The sequence below is a fragment of the Phodopus roborovskii genome, unplaced genomic scaffold (assembly GCF_943737965.1).
Source record: "Phodopus roborovskii unplaced genomic scaffold, PHOROB, whole genome shotgun sequence".
Lineage (NCBI taxonomy): Eukaryota > Metazoa > Chordata > Mammalia > Rodentia > Cricetidae > Phodopus > Phodopus roborovskii.
The window spans coordinates 4,836,596-4,852,596 of record NW_026126625.1 but is presented as its reverse complement, the minus strand read 5'-3'; the positions used below and the strand labels follow the sequence as shown (position 1 = coordinate 4,852,596).

At 46.5% G+C, this 16,001-nt stretch overlaps 2 protein-coding genes across 2 annotated transcripts in view; both read right to left on the bottom strand.

The window, feature by feature from the left end:
• Aen (apoptosis enhancing nuclease) overlaps positions 1-16,001 on the bottom strand; it is a 467,932-nt gene that overhangs the window by 254,665 nt on the left and 197,266 nt on the right. The gene's annotated exons all lie outside the window — the stretch shown is intronic.
• Positions 1-16,001, bottom strand: part of Acan (aggrecan) — a 63,355-nt gene that overhangs the window by 4,303 nt on the left and 43,051 nt on the right. Inside the window, exons 13-14 of the mRNA XM_051206599.1 lie at positions 13,247-16,000; positions 2,187-2,300 (exon numbers count right to left, since the gene is read on the bottom strand). Of these exons, the coding sequence (XP_051062556.1) occupies positions 2,187-2,300; positions 13,247-16,000 (2,868 nt within the window). The remainder of the gene's footprint in view (positions 1-2,186; positions 2,301-13,246; position 16,001) is intronic.

Sequence of the window (16,001 nt, the reverse complement as noted above, 5' to 3'; positions counted from 1 at the left end):
GGTGCTGGGCTGGAGGAGGGTCTGGTTTGAAGTCCTGGAGTGGCCTTTGAGGACAGCAGTGGGGACATGGAGTCAGGTTATCAGGATCAAAGAGGGAATTGTGGGCTCACTGCCTTCTGTGGCAGCATGTGGACAATTGTAGCTTGGCCCTGATGGAAGGGCTTTGATCTCAGGTCTGGAAAGATGCCCTAGCCAGGACTCCCTCTCCTCTGTGAGAGCCAGTAGCTAAACAACTGTCAATGGAGCACTGGACAGAGGGAAGCCTAAATTTTCCCTTTTTCATTTCCCTGCCTGGAGCCTCCATATGGATGGGAGGACCCTGAGGCTCTGGGAGCTGCCACAAATATCTCAGGATGTGTGGCAGCTTCCAAACCAGGTGGCTTCAATACTTGGGCTGGTCTAGGAAGGATGAGGTTATTTCCCTGAAGGGAAGGAGTCTCCTTTGGACTAAGGGTGTTTGGCAAGGCTGGGAAGTGAAGAGAAGGGGAATGGAGGGCCAAAGGAGAAAGAGGCAGAGTAGAGGCTGGGAGGAAGAGGAACTTCCTGATACCTACTGGTGTACTCCACAAGGGAGATAAAGGTCTAGAAAGAGGCCAAGGAGGCCTCAGAGGATGCTCAGCATCTGAGGGCTAAGCTTGTCTGGTAGGGTCAGAGATAACAGGAGGCAGGCTTGGCTGGGGAGGACCATGCCAATACAGGCTGCGAGGATAGGACAGAGGGTAGACAAAGCGGTGACACCAGGTACAAGACCCTGTGGGGCATTGCATTCCAGGTTGCAGCAGAGTCTTGCCTTGCTGGGCACTCAGGCTGGGGCCCAGCTGGGTGGCTCTGGATTCTCTTTTCCTGTCTATCAGGATGCAGAACTCTGCCCCTGTTGCAGTAGAGTCTCCCTTTCCCAGACGAGTTCCCGAGCTGTTGCCTGTGTGGATGTTCTAAACCTTTCTCCCTTGTGGCACCCTGGAGGGAAAATCCTTGTACTCTCTATTCCCACTCAGCTGAGGCCCCCAAGCATGCACCTGATGTCTTGGGGTGTATGATAGAAGGCAGGAGGCCTCAGGGAAGGTGAGTATTCCAGTCTCTTACTATAGAAACCTTAAGTTCCTCCATCAACATGTACCCTTGGCAAGCCTCCAAAGAATGCATAATTCTTGTTAGTTCCTCACCCTGTTCAGGCTTAAAGGGAGATTTCTCAGGAGTTTCAGCTGCCTTCTAGAAGGTTCTCTAACAAGAGTTCATTGAAAAGGGTTTTGAGCCAATTTACACTTCCAGTCCTGTGTGAGCCATTGCTAGCAGCATCCTAAAGCCTAGAGGCTCCTTTTCTGATTTGGGAAGGCTTGGGGCTGGAAGGATCCTAGACAGCATGATCAGTGAGAGTGCAGGAGGTCAGCCGGTCCTGCCTTGGGCCCTGGCCCAAGGCTTTGGCAAGGCCCACCAGGGGAAACTCAGCTCCTGTGCCTCCAACAAGACTGCTCCAGCAGATCAGATTTTTGCTTTGTACAAGGGAGCAAGAAAGGGAGCATGGGCTAGGGTAGCATTCAGAGGGCAGCCGCCATGGTATGATGAAGAGAGAATGGCATGCATGGCCCTTGTTCATGCATGATTGGAGCATATTGGTGATACAAGTCCTCTCATGTAGATCACCCACAGCCCTCATGCCAGGAGAAGAGGAGGAAGGCAGCTCTGTTAGCACAACATTGTGGCTCCCCAGGGACATGGAAAGGATATGAAAGTCCCACAGAGAACACAGCAAGGTAGACAGTGCCCATGATCGTGCCGAGAAGATCCATGGCCACCAGTTGAGTGAGAACCCATTGCTCCTACCCATCATTTTCTTCAAGACCGATGCCCAGGATCAGCTGTGTCGTCCTAGTGGGACCCATGCACTGAGCTCTGTGGTCACACCAGCAAGTCTGCAAGCTCTGGAAAAGGTTAGGTCTGCAAGATGCAAAGTATGCATCTCTCCTGCAGTCAGATCAGCCAACATTTCAGGGGCAGGCTCCCAGAGGGAAAGAGCAAGGACAAGCGTTGAAATCGGGGGACAGGCTTCTCAGTTGTGTTCCCCAGAATGGCTCTCCAGGTAGACTTGTGGGCTCCAGTTCAGGCCTGGAACCTGTGGTTAGAAGGGAAGGGTAAGGAAGGAGGAGGGCAGCAGTTAGTAACATTAGCTGAAGCCGAGACGGCCGTACCGATCTCACACAGGTCCCCTCCGTAGCTGGGAAGGCATAAGCATGTGAAAGTGTCGATGGCATCCACGCAGGTGGCTCCATTCAGACAAGGGCTTGAGAGGCACTCATCAATGTCTGCAAGAAACCAAGGGCCACCATTAGGACCTCTGCTGGCAATTCACAAGCAATGTGGCTTCATTATGGGTGGCCAGCCTTCCTTCTCTCCAGGCTGGAAGAGGCCTGGCTGGATTTCCTGAGAACTGTTGCTGCTGCTGCTGCTGCCGCTGCTGCCGCTACCGCCATCTTGGACTGCTTGAACCAAAGTTTTCTTTGGATGTCTGTGAGTCTTGATGGGCAAACTTTGAGTCTTGGGACTAGTTTTTCAGTTTGGAGAGGTCTGGTACTTCTGTAGGCAAATGCCTTTTGCGAGCCTGAGGATGGAGTTCCTTCAAGATATTTTTCTTATGAATATTTCAAGAAGTCTGAACTGGCCATGGACACAGTGAGTGGTAGGCAAAGAAACTGGAAGTGAAGTTCTTAAAGCTTGGTTCGAAGTCTTGCTTCTCCTGGCTTCCTCTTCAGTTGTGAGGCAAGGAGAAGAGAGAAACCCCTGTTCTAGAGTGAGCCATCTAGAAGGGGTATAGAGACAGCCATGAAAAAAAAAATGGCCATATGGGATTTTTGCAGGGAACTCATTAGATTTTCAGGGTTGTGGGTAATCTTTGTTTTCAGTAAATAACATTCAAGAGCATTTATGAAACTCGAGTCTTTCTTTTGGGATAGGGAACATAACTTCACCCAACATTGTGGTCTCCTTCCAGCTTGAAGCCTCAAAAGATGGGCATCTTCAAGAGTTGTAATTTCTAGATGGGCACCCATCCTGGTCAGGGGCAGGCAAACATGGGAAGCTGGCTCAGTTAGTGTCTTCCTAGATGCTCATTACCAGCCTGGGATTCAGTTAGATGCCCAGACCCCTCTGTCTCAGCTAGACTCTTCGTCTCTTCTGCTCATTTGGCTCCAAGGCATACTTTCTAGCTGAACTTTTTGAAAGACTTGAATTTGTAAATCATTGACCTTTGCCTCAACTTATCAACAGTTAGCCAAAGCAAGAACTAAACTTCTTATACTTGTCTTTCTACTCCTTTCCGGGAAGCCAAGAGGCTGGGGAGGGGTTGGAGAAGACTTCTGCTGTCTTTGTATTTATACTCCAGAACTGGCCTTGACCTTGCTGTGTGCTTGAGGGTGATCTTGAACTTCTGATTCTCCTGGCTCCACTTGCTGAGTTCTGGAATTTTAGGTGTGCATCATCGCGTCAGGTTTATGTGGTGCTGGCAATCCGAACCAGGGCTTTGAACATTCCAGGCTAGCACTCTGTCAACTGAGCTACACCGTCAACCTGGAAGAGGCTTGCAATTATGTTTACTTGAGAGCCAGGATCCAACGGTATTCTGATGGATGATCTCCTCCAGACCAGCAGAGTCTTGACTTCAGAGCAGGACCGTAATTCATCCTAGGACTTAGATCTTGCTGCCTCTAACAGCAATCCAGACTTTTATGTCAGTCCTATGCTAGGATGGTCAATGCACTTGCCCCTGGATCTTTGAGTTCTGGATCACCTTGGCTAAGTCTATGCAATTTGTGGCCTAAGAATCTCTGGTTCTCAGGTACCTCATTCGATCTGTGCTGCTCCTCTTCTCCATATTGCTGGCATCTCTTCTCTTCCTGTGACGTTCTTAACTTCATTTCAAGATGCACACACCATGGATTAGAAACTCACAGTTCCAAGCAACCCCAAAATGCATGGAGGAACTGACTGAAATCCCGGCATGCACTTGGTTTCCCAGCATGCACCAGGATTCCCAGCAGCAGCAGTAGCAGCAATAGGTCAGGTCAGTCGGCAGAGAGGAAGCTGGGGGCAGCTCTCCTGCTTCAGAAAAGCTAGTTGTGTTCTCTTTTGTCCATTAGCTTCAGTATGGGAGGTGGGAAGCACCAGGGCAAGGGGTTAGGCAAATGGAGGAGCTAAAGCAGCTGTACAGAGCAGGGATGGGGTGGCCTCAGGGTAAGAGAGCCAGACATCCACTCTGGAGCCCTTGGCTGAACTATGAGACAAAGGGGAGGAAAGGCAGAGGCCTGGTGGAGGACAGGCCAGCGGCTTCCAGCTGCCTTAAAAGCCTGGAGAGGGCTCTCATCTGGTCTGGGATATGGGAAGCTGTGTTGTTTTCCTTCTGTGTTTGGCCAGGGTATGAAGTTTGAGAATTTTTTCCAGTGACCTGGATACTAAGATGAGGATGAGCCACAGTCCTGAGAAGGTGTATAGCACCAGGTACTTTAGAGAGGCCAATGAGCCTCTGCACAATGGGAGAGGGTGACTGTCCTATACAAGGCTTGCTCAGAAACATTTGAGCACCTCACTTCCTCTTCCTGCAAGAGCCACTCTGGACCTGATCGCACAACATGCAATTTTATGTCAAGTATTTGGGACATCTATTGGTTATTGAGACTAAGAGAAGAAGTGGTTGGGACATTCTAGGGTGTTCTGGTCAAGGTGGTAGCAGCTGTGGGGATGGAAGGCTCTGGGCGATGGCAGTCTTAATGAATGAAGAGAGGAAGAGAGGGGACCAATGTCCAGTAATAATGGATGCAATGGACCCCCTTTCCCTGTTGTGGTTCTAATGGTGCAGTGGTATGGACACTATTATGCCACTGGTGGCAAGGAGACAAATGAAATGACTTGCCCACATTGGCAAGTCTGGGGGTCAGATTGAGAGAGATGGAAAAGAGGCTGGAAATGAAACAGGAAGCTGAATCTCTGTCCCAGGGGAAGGGGGACCTGGTTCCTGGACTGTTAGCATCTTGTTATCATTTATGCTTTCTTCCCCAAGAACTTGTGTGTGGTCACTGAATGGGGGCAGGGTACTGTGTGCTTCTCAGGCAAGGCCCCCAAACAATGTCTCTAATTTGGGAAAGACGACAACTGTGGGTCTCCCAGTAAGGTCTGAAGGAGACAGACTTGCAAATACTTTGACATCTAATCCAGACACGTCAGGTCTCCACTTTGAGTAGGTCTTATCCAGGTTTGGCCTAAATCAAAGTTCATGACCTCCAAGTATGGTTCCTGGAAAATGCTGAGTGGAGAGTGATAGCAAGTGGTTTTCCTCAAATGACAGCTCAATTAAATGGTATGTCACTCATTAAACAAAGGCAAACAAAAACCTCAATATCCACAGCACTCTTTAAGTTACTCAGTGCGTAGCCTGCACAGTTGTAGTGGATGACCCAGGGCATAGCCTTCCAGAGACAAGGACAGGAGATTTCTCAAGCACAGAAAAAAAAATTCTGACTCTAATAAATCCTTTTAGACTTTGATTTTTTGATTGAGTGTCTCACACAGAAGAGAAACGGATGGTAAAAGTATATTTAACAATCTCGATTCGCATTTTAAAAGCATGGTCTTTACATTTAAAAGTAGGCTATTATTGTTTGAACATTTTAAGTCATCTACAATTTGAAAGTTGATCTTTAATGTACTTTTCTTATGCTGCTTTTATAAGTCAGTTAGTTGAAGCTAAAATAATTAAGATCTGCTTATGGCCTTTATGGTATAATGAAGTCAAGGAGGCGTATAGTATTTATTATCTATTATTATATCTATTTGTTGGATGTGGTGGTTCACACCTGTGATTTCGACACTCAAGAGGCTGCGGTTAGGAGGACTGCCATGAGTTGGAGACCAGCCTTGGATGCATAGTGAAATCTGGTTAGAGCAGTATTTTTCAACCATGCTTACACTTTATAGCCATTGGAGCAGCTGATTTTTTTTTTCAAAGACTTTTAAAAAGATGCTAGTGGTGGAGTTTCTCTCCAGACTAAGAAACAGCCCCAGAACAGCTCGGGGTGGAGCCCAGACAGGGTCAGACTCCCCATGTGAGTCTGAGCAGCATGGAGATCAAGGCCCCAGTTGGAAGCCTGCTTTGTGTGTTTGCCATCAGTAACAAGGCAGGAAGAGGCGTTTATTACATTGAATTAATTAATGTGTGTGTGGAGGGGAGGTACTTGTTGTGGCATGAGCATGGAGGTCAGAGACCAACTTGTGGGAGTTGGTTATTTCCTTCCACCCTGTGGGTCCTAGGGATTGAATTTAAGTGGTCAGATTTGGCAGCAAATCCCTTTATTTGTTGAGCCATCTTGCCAGCCCCGAGGCTGCTAATTTTTAACTGGACCAGATTAAGAATCTGAACATTCATGAAGCCAATGTTTTTATTGTTATATTAATATTGTTATTATTGTAGCTATTTTGAGTTTGGGTTTTGATGGGAGATGTCATTCTGTAAATATGTTTCTCATGCTGGTTAATGAATAAAGTACTGTTGGCCAATAGGAAAGCAAGATAGGTGTGGGACTAGGAGACAAGGAGGAAAGAGGAAGTAGGAAGGAGGAGTCAACATGGAGAGACCAGGGAGAGCATGCCAGCCCATTCCCCAATACGATGAATCTACATGGAAATACATAGATTAACAGAAATGGGTTAATACTTAAGGCAGAGCTAACCGATAAGAAACAAGTAACTGGCCAACAGCGTTATATCAAATACAGAGTCTCGGTGTGTTATTTGGGGCTGGTGTGGCGGCAGGACAAGACCAGCAGAGGGAGGAAAACCTTACTCGTTACATATGGTGCCCAACATGGGGCCTGCGTCTGGTCTCCCCAGTCTCTCCATGCTGACTCCTCCTTACTACTTCCTCTTTCCTCCTTGTCTCCTAGTCCCACCTATCTTGCTTTCCTATTGGCCAACAGTGCTTTATTCATTAACCAGCATGAGAAACATATTTACAGAATGACATCTCCCATCATCTCTTCTTTTCTGTCTAAAATAAAAAGAAGGGTTTTAACCTTAATATAGCAGAATATATCACACAACAGTTATCAAATAAGAATCACAGTTAACAATATTTAGTTCACTAACATTTAGTAAGATTTAAGAAAAAACAAGGTTTCTTGGTAGCAGTATTTTTCTCGGTTGAACTCTGTTTTGCAAGAGACAAGCAGATATTTGCACGGCTCCTTTAAGGGAGGTTTCCTGACTCAGCATAAGCGGCAAAAAACTGCACGGCTTTTAAGAAGCACTGCTAACAATTTATTGGTCTGTATGAGAGCTGGCAATGGCAGTGACCACATCTCCAAGCCGGCAACATGCTGCTGGGTGCAATGTAGACCAAGGCGGTGAGCACAGCTGTCACTGCTGGCGGTAAAGGTACCCGCCACCATCTTTGATAAACAATGGCAGAAACAGCTATGACTTTCATTTTAGCAATGTTGTTGTTTACCAGATAAAAGACTTGTGGCCAGAAAAAGATAAAGATTTATATTAAAGACAGATTCACATTAAGAAAAAATGCTAAAGATTTACAGTGTGTTCTAAAATATATGTAGGCTTGGGAGAGAAAAGAAATAAAATGGTTTTAAAAATACAGGGAGGAGCTGAGTACGGTGGCACAGGCCTTTAATCCCAGTACCCGGGAGATAGAGGCAAGCAGATCTCTATGATTTCCAAGTAAACCTGGTATGCAGAGTGAGTTCCAGGACAGATAAAAGTTACACAGTGAAACACTGTCTCAAAAAATAGAAAAGAAACAGAATAATAAAAAAGCCACAGATGGAGAGAATCTGGATACTGTAAGGAATAATATTGTCTTTGTATCTTTTGACTGCTGAGGAAATAATAACAACTGTCAAAACGAATACTGCTGGATCAATCCAATTTATATATTTTAAAAATGCTTTGACTCCAAAATTTAAGTCTAAGAACAAGTTACTGGGGAAATGGATTTCTATTTTTTGTTTCCACAGAAAATGAAAACCTGTGGATTCCTTCCAGACTAATGTGGTTTGATCAAGCCAGACTCCCTGAAACAGCATTCCAGGTGATCCAACACTCAAAACAGCTTGAACAAGCCAACCTTGCAGACTACAGCCAGGATTTCTACATCTTAGGATCCCCATGACAGCACCCTCTACCAGCAGGAAGTAATTTGGAAAGAACAACGCCCAAATTCCCAAATATTGTTTATAAATGTTTATTTTCATTTAAATGGGGTTGGTTATAAATGGTTAATGACCACAACCAATATTTTTAAAGGCAAAAAGGAGATTATGGTATAGATATGATTACTTTGTTTTAGAATGGATTTTTATTTATTGATACAAATTTAATGTCAATTTTGTGATTATGTATATTTCTCCTCTTGTTTAGATATTGTGTTTGCATAGCTCATTTAGAAATGTAATGTATAATTAGTAAAGTTTATAGATAGTTACCTATAAAAGTCAAAACTTAAGTTAGGTTTTACCTATTATAGTCAAAACTTATAGTTAGATGAGTTAGGTTTTCTATATATACAGAGATGTATTTGAGATGAATAGGCATTCTTCAAACCTATCAAAGACCTACAGAATATGGCATTTAAAATGGACATACAGGACCCACAAAAAAATGACTGCTGATTCTAGATGGACATTGCTACAGAGTTCCTGCTTCATGGAAGAGTCTTCCAGACAGTATGCAGGACACAGAGAAAAGTGACTGACAAACTGCCAATACAGATGGACAGTTAAAAGTTTCCTGCCTTGCTGAGGAGTCTGCCAGACACACTATGGCCTATGGGCTGAAGATGGAAGATTACAGAAGAACTTCAGGTGACTGATCAGGCAGTGAGTTGTCTCTGTCATTTGTAGAGTTTATATATTATCCTTCTGTGGTCTTTGATGGAATTGAAGACAGTTATGGTTATAGTTTTCCTTAGTTAGGATTAAAGATAAGTTACATATAGGACTTTAGACTCACAAAGATAGAATAGATGATGGAATATTTTCTTAAATCTTACTAAATGTTAATGAACTAAATATTGTTAACTGTGATTCTTATTTGATTACTATTGTGTGATATATTCTGCTATGTTAAGGTTAAAACCCTTCTTTTTATTTTAGACAGAAAAGAGGAGATGATGGGAGATGTCATTCTGTAAATATGTTTCTCATGCTGGTTAATGAATAAAGCACTGTTGGCCAATAGGAAAGCAAGATAGGTGGGACTAGGAGACAAGGAGGAAAGAGGAAGTAGGAAGGAGGAGTCAACATGGAGAGACCAGGGAGGGCACGACGCCAGCCCATTCCCCGGTAAGATGAATCCAAGTGGAAATACATAGATTAACAGAAATGGGTTAATACTTAAGACGGAGCTAACCAATAAAAAACAAGTACCTGGCCAACAGTGTTATATCAAATACAGAGTCTCGGTATGTTATTTGGGACTGGCGTGGCGGCGGGACAAGACCAGCAGCGGGAGGAAAACCTTACTCGTTACAGGGTTTAATTTATCCTAGGCTGGCTTCAAATCATTCTGTAGCCCAGGATGACCTTGAACTCCTCTTGCCTCAGTCTAAGTACTGAGATTATATGTGTGCATCACCATACACAGTTTTATTCTGAAGTCAAAAGTACTGATTACTAACTTGTCAAGAACTTGTTTATGAGGGGTTGGAGAGATGGCTCAACAATTAGGAGTACTGGCTTCTCTTCCCAAGGACCTGAGTTCAATTCCAGAACCCATATGACAGCTCACAACTGTCTATAACTCCAATTCCAGGGGGTCCAGCATCTTTACACAGGCAAAACACCAATGCACATAAAATAAAAATAAATATATATGTAAAAAAAGTTGTTTATGGATAGAACACTAAGCAAGGTGACAGGCATTACCAGTTCTTTTAGGACTAAATCCAGTTCCTCTCCTTGGGAGAGGATCCCTGGATATTCAAATATCAGAGGGATAATGCTGTATCTTGATACCCGATGGCCCTTGGAAGGGTCTGAGATGCAAGCAGTGAGGACGGAGATATGGCTAAGGAATAATTGTTGTATGAGTACTGCGTGCTAACCAATTGTGCCACTGGAGCACCCTTTTTGTTTGTTTGTTTGTTTTTCAAGACAGGTTTTCTCTGTATTGCTTTGGAGCCTGTTCTGAAACTAGCTCTGTAGACCAGGCTGGCTTTGAACTCACAGAGATTCTCCTGCCTCTGTCTCCTGAGTGCTGGGATAAAGGTGTGCACCACCAACACCCAGCTCTTACAACAGATTTTTAATGCCTTCTCTTCTTTTTCTTCCTGTTTTCCTTTATTTTGGGACAGTGTCTCACTCTGTAGCCCAAGCTGGCCTGGAACTCTTAGCAATCCTGCCTCAGCCTCCTGAGTGCTGGGACTGGGATTATAGGTAAGGGCCAATATGCTGAAAAGAATACATTCTATTGTTACTTACTTTTACCAATTTTAGGGCTGCCGAGGACATGAGGTCCTCAGAATCTCACTATGTAGCTCAGGCTGGCCTCTTCTTGCCTCTTGCCCCAGCATCCTAAGAGCTAGGATTACCTAAGAGCTAGGTGTGTACCACTATGCCCAGCTGAGGTCACAAGTCTTGCTTGTGACTTTTGTAGGTTGGAAGGAGCTGCTGGGAATGGAGTGACCAGGTATGGAGGGGTTTGGCCACATCATCATTAGGACCTTAAGGAAATATTATCCCTTGGGTGGTAAGAAAGGCCCTCACTCTCTGTCCTTGGTGGACCATAGTGCCCTTAGGTTTTGGCCTGTAGAGCATGACCCCAATGAGGTGAAGAGTGGGTTGACAGCTGCCTACTGTTTGTACACACATATGAATGTGTACTATATAGTGAGGCATTAGTATGCAAGTATATTAATATCTAAGAATACAGAATCTTTTGTGTCTGATTTACCTGGCTGTCAGGTAAATCTGGTTAGTTGGGTCCCCCCCCCCCAGGATTCATTCCACCAGTTTTGAGTGTATGTCAGGAATAAAGCCCCTTATGAGAGTTCCTGCTTTAGTGCAGAAAGGCTGGGGACAAGGACATTGGGGAAGTGGAGAGACTTAGCCCAAGAGTATGGGCTTGAAGGTACTGGGTAGCATTCGATGCTGAAGAGATAAGATGTGAATGCTAGGGTCTGAGCATCTCATTTTGGGGAGCAACTTCCAATCAGAGGGTCCCCACTTTCCTCACCCACTCACCAGCTCTTGGCCCATGGCCAAACGGAGCCTCTAGGGCTATCCTCAGCCCTGATCCTCAGCCTGTGTGTCATGGCCCTTTGTGGGGAAGTGTCTAACAACCCTTTCGCAGGGGTCACCAAACAGATATTTACAATAAAATTCATAACTAGCAAAATTGCAGTTATGAAGTAGCAACAAAAATAATTTTATGGTTGGTGGTCATAACCACATGAGGGATTGTATTAAAGGGTTGCAGCTTTAGGAAGGTTGAGAACCACTGTTCTAAGGTGATGGGAGTCCATGGGAAAAGTGAACTGGTCACAGCTGCAAGAAGAGGACCTGGATCTCACCCAAACCCAGAAGGCTACAGGGGCTCTTCTGGTAGGATGAGCTTTTATGATGAGAGGCAGGAATTCTACACCAAGGCAGAGGGGTGTCTGCTCTACTGACATTCAGCACAAGTTCAACACTTCTTTGAAGTCTCAAGGTTTGCTTATTTGTTTGCGGGGTGTGTGTGTGTGTGTGTGTGTGTGTGTGTGTGTGTGTGTGTGTGTGTGATGCATGTGTTCATGTGGGAATGTTATATGTGTGCCTGCAAATGCTCATGCATGTGTGAGTGGTGGAAGCCAGAGGCTGATGGGGAGTGTCTTTCTCTATTGCTCTCCAGATTACTTTTTAAAAAAGGGTCTCTTATCAACTCTGGAACTTACCAGTTTAGCTAGACTAGATGACTAGTTGGCCAACAAGCTCTAGGGTCCCTCTTGTGATAGCCCCCTTGGTCAGGGCTGGGGTTAGATGGATACCAAGGCTTTTACATGGATGCTAGGGATCTGAACGCAAGTCCTCATGATTGTATGGCAAGTTAATTACTGACTGAGCTATCCCCTCAGCCTTTAGAATTCAAAAGTATTCTACTTATGAGACAACCAATAGCTTGACAGAAGACTACTAACCAAGTGCCTTGCTGAACCTGGCCTTTTTCTCCTAATCGTCTTTTCAATTATGCCTTCTATTCTTGTCACCACCTACCTCTCTGTGGTCAGCCTCTGCATGAGTCCCCCTCTGGAGACTGACTACAGGAGTCAGTCTGTCTAGTACCTGTCTGCATTCTCATAGCTAGTGAGGGCTTCCCTATGTCATAGTGTTGGCCAGTGTGCCACAAGCATATTTCCAGGTAGGTCCCTGGGCCACAGGGCTCCTCTATACAGAACCCAGAGGATGAGTGGTGTCAAGAACCCAGCTGCCTGGAGACCAGAACAACCTCTGAGCCCTAGTGGCTGGGGGATGAAGTCCTCCAAGTCCTTGAGGAGGGTTTTACATCAGTTCACCCTGGTGACCCTGCCTTCCTGTACTTTTTAGTCTCTAACATGTGGGGTGCTTTTTCTCTGACTGTGAAAACTGTCCCAATATTGCAGGAGGATCAAAGTGTCTCCAAGTCTAGAGCTCCTGGAGCTTGGAGCCTGGGAGTGGGTGGAGGTGAAGTAACTACAAAAATACAGGGAGTCCTGAGGGACTGGGGCTGGGTGGGAACACAGTCTAAAACAGAGCCAAAGAGACTTCACAGTCCCTCAAACCATGCAGGGTTTAGTCCCCCCCAATAAAACACATATTTGGACATAAATGCCCTAGCAGATATATTCTGTCCCCTCACACTTACTTGGGGACAGGGATGCACACATGATTTCTAACACTCCCTAAATAGGTACACTCTCCCTGTGCCAAGTACAGACAATGAAGCCCAAATATGGATGCTTACATGAGCTAACCCCAATGGAAGTAAGTCTCTCATCTTCACAAGCTCACGGTGTGGGCACGGCATGAAGCTCGGGGCTTGCTTTGTTCACATCTATATCCTATTTAGTCCTCTCTGATACTGTTCTAGCTTCATGGATAAGGCTCAGAGAGGTTTAGCGCATTCTCTGACACTGCCCAGCTAACCTTTGAACTTTAAACCTACCAAACCTCCTTGCATATTAGACTTGCTCACACCCCAAACACAGTTAAAGGGAACCCTGTCTCCCCGAACATACCTGCAGCAGTTGACTCTGCTTCTCCTGAGCCTTCTGGAGACAAGGGGGTGTCTGTCAGGGATATGGTTGTTTCTGCTGTTTGGGTCTCCTCTCCTGAGTATGAGGACATTGGGGATTTGATTTCTTGATGTGTCTCTGTAGGGCTCTGGGTAGGTTGGGCCCCCTCGGACTCTGGGAGTGTGGTGCTGATGGCAACATTCAGCTCTGAGGTGTGAACAGACCAATCTCCACTGACTTCAGTCCTGTCTCCAGAAGTCATGGGAGTGGCAGAAGGCATGCCTGACATGTCAGTGTCTATACTGGAGGCAGTGGTAGATTCTCCACTCACTTCCAGAGCAGCAGACCCCTCCTTCGTGCTTTCCTGAAAGGTCCAAGAGGTGCCGCCCACCTCCATGCCTGAGGTTGTCGTCTCCATATCTGCTTCATGGAAGGCAGAGGTGATTTTGTGAAGATCTGGGAACACAGACTGTTTACTGCTGGCCTCAGGGGCAGCAGACACTCCTACTGCAGCCTCAGGGTAAGCCGATGACTCACTGCTGGCTTCTGAGACAGATGCTTCTACTCCAGACCCAGGGAAGTTTGTCACAGCTCCACCAAGGTCCTCTGATGCCGAGGCTTCCCCACTGGCCTCAACGAGCCCAGGAGTATATGTCACAGAAGGCCCTTGGCCAAGTTCCTGGGAGACGGTTGGTTCAGTCACAGCCTCCACTAATTCTGAAGTGATTAAAGTGACTTCTGGAAGCCCCGAGGTTTCCCCACTACCAGCTGTTGCAACTACGGATTCTCCACTTAGATCAGTGCTGCTGGAAAAGTCCCCACTAAAGTATGGAGAGCTCGGTAGCTCTGTGCTGGGTTCCAGCCCAGACTGCAGTGTGCTTAGCTCCAAAGACCCGGAAAGGTCCCCGGACATGTCTGGTGTTCCAGAATGGGTACCACTGAGTTCCAAAATGCCCGAAGGCCCTTCTCCAGCTTCTTGAGCAGTTGAAGCCTGGGTTACAGATTCCACCAAAGTCCTGTCTACAAGAGACACAGTAGGAAAACCCGAGGCAAGTCCACTGCCGTCATGTGCTCCTGAGGGCAAGCTGCTCCCAGGCTCAACTCCAGAGAATTCTCCACTGACTTCAGCTACTCCACTTGGGAGGCCACTGAGTTCCGGAGCTGGGGATGTGAATCCGCTGGAATCAATTGCTCCAAAAGATTGGCCACTGATGTCCACAGTCCCAGATGTGCCAGACAGGTCCATCTCCCCCGAAGGGAGTCCGCTGAGTTCCACTGATCCTAAGCCTTCTTCTTCTTTAAAAGTGGTAGGGGTCACTTCTACAAAACGGCTGTCCACAAATGTAATGCCAGAAGAGTCCCCACTGCCACTCACGCTGCCAGAAACCAGGTCAGGGGTTATGGGTGTTGTTCCACTGAACACTGGCAACCCCGAGGGCTGCCCATTGAGATCTGGAAGCCCAGAGGTTTCTCCACTGCCAAAGAGAGCTCCAGACCCTTCTCCACTGACACCTGGTTGTCCAGAGGACAGTCCACTAAGCTCAGTGGCTTCAGCTGTCCCGCTGGTGTCAGGAATCCCAAATGTTCCCTGACTGACATCAGAAGACCCAATCGACTGTCCACTAGCATCAAAAAATCCAGAGGTTTCTCCACTGACATCAGGTGACCCGGATGCCTGGCCACTGAGTTCAGTCCCTGAAGGGACACCACTAATGTCCCCACTATTGTCCAATTCACTGAGGGGTAGCCCTGACACTTCTCCTGCACCACTGATGCCGATGGTTCCTCTTCCTTCCTGTTCACTGACAGTGGTGGCTGTGACCACTTCCACTAAGGTACTGTCCACTAGGGAGACAGTGGGGAGCCCAGATGGAAGTCCACTAAAGTCAGGCAGGCCAGAGGATGGGCCACTGCCAATGTCCATTCCAGAATACTCACCACTAAATCCAGAAGGTAGGCCACTTGCTTCTGGAGTTTGACCACTTCCTAGCATTCCAGTAGGTAGCTTGCCAATGTCTGAGGCTCCAGAGGCAGAACCTACCAAATCTTCTTTTCCAGAAGGCAACCCACCAAGGTCCTCAGCTCCAGATGCTGAGGTCTCTAGGCCTTCTTTTCCAGAAGGAAGTCCACTGAGGTCATCACCTGCCCCAGAAACAGAGGTCTCTAGATCCTCTCTTCCAGCAGGAGGCCCAGTAACACCTATTCCTGAAGCAGAACTCTCCAGATCATCCCTGGTAGAAAAACCAAGATCCTCCATTCCAGAGGCAGAAGTTTCTAGACCGTCACCTCCAGAAGGAAGGCCACTCACACCCTCTACTCCAGAAGCAGAAGTTTCTGTAGCATCTCCACTAGAAGGAATCCCACTGACATAGCCTCCAGAGGCAAAAGTTTCTAGACCCCCTGCTTCAGTAGGGAGCACACTGACATCCTCTACTCCAGAGGCAGAAGTTTCTAGACCTCCTGTTCCAGAAGGAAGGCCACTAATGTCCTCTACTCCAGAGGTGGAAGTTTCTAAACCTCCTGTTCCAGAAGGAAGCCCACTAACATCCTCTACTCCAGAAGAGGAAGTTTCTAGACCTTCTGTTCCAGAAGGAAGGCCACTAATGTCCTCTACTCCAGAGGCAGAAGTTTCTAGACCTCCTGCTTCAGTAGGGAGCCCACTAATATCCTCTACTCCAGAGGCAGAAGTTTCTATACTTTCTCTTCCAGTAGGAAGCACACTGACATCCTCTACTCCAGAGGCAGAAGTTTCTAGACC